Below are 8,493 nucleotides of genomic sequence, written 5' to 3'. Positions count from 1 at the left end.
TAAGATTTTAAAAGCGTGAAAAGAAAATCATTGATTCACTTTATATATTATAGAAATGTTTATACAGTCAGGTTCCTGTCTCTTCTTTTTGCCTCGAGAAAGGGCTCACAGTAGTGCTTATTCATTTCATTTTTTTTTAAGCTGAAATCTGCTAGATAAGCTTTTTTTTTCTTCTTTTTTTTTTTAATGACAAAGGGATGCCCCATTTCTCAAACTTTGTTGCATGCTTTTCAGCTATCAGGTCATTTGGACCCAAGAAAAATTGCAACTCCTTGTGTCTGTGCTACACATTTTAATTTTCAAAATATATTTAAATCTGCCCTTATATTTGATTCAGACCTTCTCCTATGTTTAGCTTAAAAGATAGGAGCCTTCAGTGAAAGTTGTCAGTGAGAAAATAAGGACAGGATTAAAGTTAATGATTTCTTTTTACAGATTTGTTTTTTTATTTTCCAACTTAAACTCAGATTTTCATAAATATTGTGTTAAATTTGAAGGTATGAAAAAGTGGACATTTAGTATATTTAAATGTTAGAGCTCAACAGGCATACTTAATGCCCAGTAGACAATTCCTTAAAAAATAAAACATCAATATAGAAAGAAGAGTGTAGTAACAGGGAGGAGATATTTTTAAAAAACAGACTTTATTGTGCAAAACATTTGCCTCATATTTCCTTACAATATTTTCAGCCTTAGACTATATTTAATTTTTAATAATTTTAATTTGAAGCCCTTACACACATTGTTATTCGTTTATTTTTTATTCATTGTTTAAATAATGATTATGTGTTTCTTTTTTTTTTTTCTTTTACGCAAACGGATGATTTTGTCTTTCTCTTATAAAATGGAAAATATTGCTGTAAGAAACAATTCTAAGAAGGTTAAAAAGTCTGTTAACAACATAAGGAAAATTAAGGGGCCCTAGGGTTATGTCTGTATATGAGAAGATAGTGGCTAAAGTCACGAACCTTATTATCATCTACATTTGAAATGTTCCTAATTTATCCCTCTACTAACACAACTCAAAAGAACAAAGCTATCTTTCTGTACAAAATCACATTAGCTTCTTATTTTAGCCGAAAGTTCCCTGTTTAATAAAGAGGAAATGACATAAGAGGTGAATGCAGTAAGAACACAACCTAAGCTGAGCGTCCAGCTTCGGCAAAGACTACTGAGAAGATAAAATTGGGAAATGGTGGCCAAGGAGTCCCTCCACAGATAAAAGCTTACTTGACAAAGTCAAGATGCAAATCGATGTTTACATTCACATCTAATTTTTAATAAGCAGTATGATATATCTCCCCAAAAACAAAATGCAGCCATAGTAGAAGTAAACTCTACAAAGTTGTTGAGGGCCATACATCCAATATATTTTCCATAGCCTTCATATCCTCTCAGTGCAGGAGATACCATTTTGAAATGGTTCTTCGAAGAAAACACAGCTACGTGTACACTGTTTTAAACAAATTTGTTATCAGAGGCATGAGATACTGTTTCCCAGAAATTGTTTTTAAAATGACAATTGAAAATATTCTGGTTATCATTTTTCATGTATTCTGTGTGTGATTTACATTCTTTATTTAAAACCTGGCCAAATGGATTAATAAAGTCTGTTAATGATTAAGAACTAGGGAACTCATTTGGATTTAGTGTGTACAATTGTACGATTAAAAAAAAAAAGTAAAAGAGAGCGACAGCATCCCAGCTACTCGGGAGGCTGAGGCAGGAGAATGGGGTGAACCTGCACGGCAGAGCTTGCAGTGAGCCGAGATGGCGCCACTGCACTCCAACTTGGGCGACAGAAGGAGACTCAGTCTCAAAAAAAAAAAAAAAAAAAGAGAGAAAGAGAGAGAGACACGGCATTTCTCTCTAGCTATCTTTAAAATATACACAGTGGCCACCAGCAAGTGTGTAGTAATGTATAAGGTGAGTTGTCATGTTCTATTTGTATCAGTTTCAATAAATGTGTTATCTATTCTCCAGACTTTTATTGATAAAGACAAGAATCAAAAGCAGGCTGTGAAGAATAAACCTTAAACAGTAACCGCTATACTTTCCTGCTGCATGCATAAACTTTCTATGAAAAATATCTGAATTCAAGGTCATCTATGTCATCGAGTTTCAACACACCATGTGTGCTGTGTGCCCTGTGTGTGTGTGATTTGCAGAGCCCTTAAATTTAAATTTATTTCAGAAAGGAAAGCATCAGTGTGGTGTATAACAAAGTTGTATGAAGGGTTATCAGACCTCTAAATACATCAAAAACAAGTAAAAACTGCATTTTTTCTAAATCAATTTGGTAAACTACTACACTGACTTCTTATAATTAAAAAAAAATTAACTCAAATTTACTGTCTTTGAGTCAAGTATTTTAACATTTCATATTGTTTTATTGAAGACTAAGGAATTCAGACTTTGGGTTCTTGACCAAGACACATTATATATGGAATAATTAGTGCTAGTCAGGATGCTGTTGAAAAAGCACATGAATATTAATTTGTCACACACAGCAATTACAATCAAAATTAAATATGCAAGTAAACCCTGCATTGCTTTTGTCTATCCTGCTCCCAAGGATTATTTTAAACCATGATGTGAAAGTATTTCCTGATAATTTATTCACTATTGGTAGGAGAGTTTATATTAAGTTTGATATGCAAATAATTGAGAATATTAATAAGTATCTTGTATTTGTGAATATCTAATGAGGGTGTGTCCACTGCCTCTGTAAGAGAAGGATATCTTCAAGGTCTCATGCCTTCTCTAGGGAGCCCTTTGTTCTGTTTTTGATAATTCATCACATTTTCTTAAAAAAAAAAATCTGGGGCAAATTTTGGCCTTTGTTTTCAAGCTTTAGAATTGGATATTTTCTTGTCCATCCCTTTTTTTTATTACCTGTCTGAGGTAAATTTACATTAACAACAACCACAAAAACAATCCTGTATTTTTCTCCATAGAAATTCAATGTGATATTATAAATGTAAATATTATCCATTGATAGATATACAGGTTCTAACTATTTTTGAGCCTTAGTGAGACAGACTTACAGCCATTAATTTTTTAAAGAGTTGTGTTCAAGTGCAAAGATGACAAGTGACCAGATAAAGTCTGGGTTAGAAGGACTGGATAACAAGCCATCAATTTGGAGGGGAAATCAGAGATAAATGGTCATCCACCTTATTTGACAGATGAGGTCATGAAACCAGTCTTATGTATAGATAAGGTATAAGTTTTCACAAAGACAACTTTCAATAGAAAATATTTTCTAATTCATTTCCAACAATAAGAGATTGCTATCACACGATTAATTCTTTCATAGTCAACAGTACACGTGCAATCAATACAGGTATCCATGACAAAAAATTATGAAAGTACTAGAAACCTGTTCTCTATTTTATCAAGATTACATCTGGTTACCCCTGCTATTATCTTCACTGGAGTATGCAGCATTATCCCTCAGCATCCCCTTTCCCCCAACACACACGCTGTCTTTATTGAAGTTTAGTGGGTACCAGAAGCAAAGGCACCTATTTAGGCACCTCTGGGAGAAGTTATGCTTAAATTTATAAAAAAATATATTTGAGAACATTATACACTACAAGGACAACAATCATTTACACTCATTTTTGATGTTCATTTCTAAGAGATAATCTAGCAGAGATGTTATTCTAGAATCTTGTGAATTTTCTAACCCAAGATTATTTCTGCTTGCCTAAGAAAGAGAAGGAACTGAAAAATGCCTGTATGATCAAAATGTTGCCAAGTTGGCTTGTCTTTAAATGCTTTGATTTCATTGGCATTCCATGAGGCAATCACTTTGATGTTCGTCAAATTAAACAAAAGTAAAACTACTAAGGTATTCGACTCACGAATTTAATATACATTTATGTGTGTGTGTGCGCGCATGTATGTGTGGTTACAGTAGGAAACAGATTATAAGAGAATGTTGTGGTTCTAAAGGAGTGAATTTCGCCTTTTACCCTCACTATTTCTTTAAAAGGGAAAGAAATAATAAACTAGGATGAGATAAAGCTTATTTAAAGCCTTCATTTCCCAGGGCATATTGGGATGCATTTAAAACTGAGAACAGCCTTGAAACCTTGTGCTGGTTTTGCCTAGATGAGGATTGAATTTCTGAAGACAAAAGTACAAACACAGTATAGACATGCTATCCATTGAAAACACCGAATCTATACATTTGAATAATAATAAAAAAGTATTCTTTATATATAAAATGTCTCCCAGGTACCAAAAGATCAAATAAAAATCCCACCCCTCCTACTGTGTTCCTAGGTTGGTTATATACTTATTTGAGAAATGCTTCATAGCACTTGTTTCAGTGCAGTATTTTCTGGTTTGTGGGGCTGGAATCAAACGGACCACTATTCCCTGTGCCCCAACACACAGACTTAGGAAGTCAGTGCTCCCTATAGCACCATACTGCATGATAGGTGTGCATGACTGCAGCATCCATCAGACATATTCTGGTAGAGATCTGGTTACTGATAGCCTTAGCCATGGGCACCTGAGGCCCCACTCAAATTATAGCTGTCATTCAATCCAGAAGCCAATGGGCATTCTCTTGAAGTCCGCTTGGCTCTTCTGTTCTCTTTATTGGTAGGTCTGATTTGTTACTCTGATCAATACAGGTTAACTTGTGAAGTCCTATATACAACACTCTTCCTCCTCCAGACTACCTTGCTATTACCTTGCTATTGCTACTTAGAAATGTTAATCATTGGAGGTGTGATAAATTTACAAATATTTAGTTTTTAACCCATAGCAAGGCAGATATTGGGCTAGAGTGTAAAACACAGAGCATTTAATATACATAGGAAATTTAGGAAAAAAATTTTTGATGCTAATTTTCCAGTCATTTCTACTATTTCTCATCATTATAAGATTACTCACATATTTTGAATTGCATCCCACAGTAGTCACAGGCAAATGAGAATAACATATGCTTTACAAAAAAAAAAGGGATATCAGAAAATGAGTCAAAGTAAAAAAATAACAGGTACCATCCATTCTCCAGCAAATAATGAATATGTAGTGTATTTAATTACAAATTTCCAAATATATATTCACATAATAAAGACAAGGAAAATGAAGCAAAATCAAATGTATTTTGTTGAAATAAGCACATGAGCTTGAAGGATCAAGTACTGATGGCTCCAAGTGTTTTCCATGTTAGATTCACTTTGAAAGTACTGATGCCATCAGCACTTGTCAGCTGGCGCCCAAGGATGTAAACTTTGAGCTTGGATACTTTTCACAGGAAAGCCTCATATTCCTAAAGGAGACAAATGACCACTAAAAAGTAACCATTAATACAGATTATTTATGGAGGATTTTATCTTGACTACTAATTAAGGGAGTAATTGTATCTCTGAACTTTATATCAGACTTCCAGTAGATTTGCCAGATTATTAATGCTTTTTTAGAATACATGGGGGTGGGGTTATAGTCACATAATACAGTTTTTCATATTTTTAAAAAAGGGGTTGGACCAAGACATAAGTTTCATTGACAATCTTAATGTTTTCAGTATAAACAATATGTTAGAATAACTGCGGTGAGTCGCACAGCATATAACTTCTTAATGGTAAATTCAGAACCAATCTTCCAGATAAGCAAGTACAACATTTTAGTTAGAAACAAAAGCAAAACAAACAAAACAAGAACAAGGTTGACTTCAACAAAGTTTTGAGGCCTTCCAGTTGTTTGATAATTGTGATAAATTTCAACACGATGACATATTGGATGCCCAACTTATTGGGTTTTTATAGACCTGTTAGTTTTTAAGACCATTTTCTAAAATGTTCCCATAGATGTATTTTTAAATGAGAACTTAGATGATCTAGACATTACAAATTTATAATAATCTTTTGAAATTCTACCAATATCACCTCCATATTCAAAACAATGGAACTATAACAGAACAAATAATAAATATCACACAACCTTTTGTTAAATGTAAAGTGCATTTTTACCAGTGTTTCAACATCTGAGACTTTGAATTTCTATTAAGTAGTTCTGATAAATACATAGTGCTCTTTCTTTTTTCTGGATGACAATATGTCTACTAATAACGGATGTTCCCAAAGAGCAATTTGCAATGTATTTTCAACAGAAACAACTTAACCTGAAATAAGAACTGTATATATTTACTGCTTGACTCAGAAATAGTTATATTCCTTTTCCATGGAATGTGTCTTCCACCAAGAGATTTTAACCAAGGTTTTCCCAAACTGCAGTAAAAGAAATCTTTTATGCTTTCAAATACGGTGCCTTTTTATTTAAAACAGTGTAAACATAACAACTCAACACCACCAATAATTGGAAAAAGACTGGGTATGTGAACACTAATTTCCTCATATGTCCCATGAAAGTGAGGGTAAATAAACAGACAAATCTTCAGGAGAGGTTTCAGTTCACCTTAGCAGTGGTAAAAATATTGCTTTATTCCAAATGAACATACAACACAATTTACTGTTCTCTTGGGGGGCTTCTTGTGAACTGAATAGTCTGGGTTTTTTTATTTCAACAATTTAGTCTTCCCATACTAACCACAGAAGCCAAAGCCTTGGTCCACACGTAGTAGACTTGCTATAAAATAAATAGCAATGAGGATGATGAGAAAGCAAATGGTAACTGTCAATTTGTTAATTGTCTTGTGTTAATAATTTAAGTAGGCATGATTCAAAATAAACACACACCCTCAATTAACTCACCTTATGATACTGATATCATTAATGAGCCAATAGTTGATCCTCTCAAAAGTATTCACATCAGAAAATGGTCTAGACAGTGTCAAGAGTTTTATACGACCCCACCATGCAAGTGACCTTGATTTAAGAACTAACTGAACTTTATACTTAATGGAAAAATTTTAAGTGAACAGATCTAAGAGGGAAATACTTTTTCTGAATATTAGATTCCCTGATGTTTCAGAACAAATTTTAGCAAGCGTAATACGCGCACACATGCACACACATACGCACAATGAACACATGTGCTTACAGCATATGTGTCCGCGTGAGCAAGTCCACACACACACACGCTCGCACACACATGTGCACACAGGCACACAAAAACTGATAAACGCTCCTCCAGAGCCTCTAAACAATCTCAAGGAAAAACATTTCTATTAGCATGATTTTAGTGACACGACATAGTGACTTGTTTGTCTCTTTTTCTGTAATAATTTCATACCTCCAGCTGAGATCTGTGCACTCAAATCTCAGAGGAAGGTGGCACACAAGAGTAGTTAAGATTGCCCCCGGTTTCTCCTTCTATCTCCTGTCCTCCTTCCCATTGCAGAGTCTTTTGTGGCATTCTCCAAAAATCAAATAGAAAACACTACATTTCTCGACATGACATAACCTGTGATGAGGCTATTGGGTGAATAGAAATTTAGGGCTTGGGACTGGCAAGCCAAATGGCAAGGGCCACCTGCTCACTGGCGCATCCACCTGCAGGATGCAGCTCTCCTCTTTTTGAAACCAGTGTGTTTTAATGAGACACTGGCACTTGTGGGGCCAAGGGTCTGAATTGCCCACATCTTCTAAGAGCCAAAGAGGACAGTGTTGGGACTAACTGAAATTGGATTCAGAATTCTACCCCAAAGCTTTAATGGTAAGCTTTATCCCTCCTGAAACATTTCTTTCCCTTAAAAAAATATTTTGTTAAAAAACACTATGATATGAGGGCGATAGACTATTTGGTTTCTTCTAAGTAGATGCTCTTAAATTAATGCATATAAATAATTTGTATTTGATTTCCTCTCTTTCCTGTTGAGCAAAGCATAGAATGCACAGATTCCTACATCTCCAGTCACTTGGTCAATGCAGAGTCTCTTTGTATTTCATTTCTTAAGACAAATTGTGCCTCTCGTTCTGATTTGGCCGTGGGACTCAGGGGGAGAAAGGCTGTGTTTTCGCTTGCACTGTCCTCGGTTTCTACGCTGGCCAGTTCGTAGTCTTCTGACCGTCTGGCATCAGTCAGAATTCGGATCTGCTCCTGGACAGTTTCTAGCAATATTTTCACTTCCTGTTGTTCTGCTATAAGACAATCGCTGACTGGAATACTCACATTGACAACGTCAGCTGAATAGGAGTTTTTGCACCATTTGATGCTTTTGACTTCAGAAATCCCTGGCATTTGCAGGCAGGTTTCCTCTAAACCCACTGAAGGGATGATGGGCACAGAACTGGCCCTTGTGGATGAATAGCCCACCAGGTCCTTTTGCTCCAAGCTATTAAAATAGGGGTTTGTCTCTCGTGAAGGCAGTTGCATATTTATTGATGTATTTCGTTGAGTTTTTAAACCATTGGATGAATACCTGAAAAAGAAACACAGTGTTACTCCTTCTGCCTTCTGCTGGGCTTTGTTAGAGCAATACTCAATCCACAAAGCACTTTTCACATGCACCATCTCACTGAATTCTCACAGCAACCCCATGAGACGGATAATAGATTCCCAGTTAAACAG

At 35.2% G+C, this 8,493-nt stretch overlaps 1 protein-coding gene across 7 annotated transcripts in view; it reads right to left on the bottom strand.

The window, feature by feature from the left end:
- Positions 1 to 5,027: 5,027 nt before the first annotated feature.
- Positions 5,028 to 8,493, bottom strand: part of NRG3 (neuregulin 3) — a 1,118,981-nt gene continuing 1,115,515 nt past the window's right edge. For all 7 annotated transcript variants that reach the window (XM_031652669.1, XM_031652672.1, XM_031652670.1 and 4 more), the window contains one exon: positions 5,028 to 8,344. In XM_031652669.1, the coding sequence (XP_031508529.1) occupies positions 7,837 to 8,344 (508 nt within the window). In that variant the 3' untranslated portion in view covers positions 5,028 to 7,836. The remainder of the gene's footprint in view (positions 8,345 to 8,493) is intronic.

Source organism: Papio anubis, chromosome 11, assembly GCF_008728515.1.
Source record: "Papio anubis isolate 15944 chromosome 11, Panubis1.0, whole genome shotgun sequence".
In the NCBI taxonomy this organism is placed as follows: Eukaryota; Metazoa; Chordata; class Mammalia; order Primates; family Cercopithecidae; genus Papio; species Papio anubis.
Note: the sequence above shows the minus strand (reverse complement) of the source record. Positions and strands in the feature narration are given on the sequence as shown.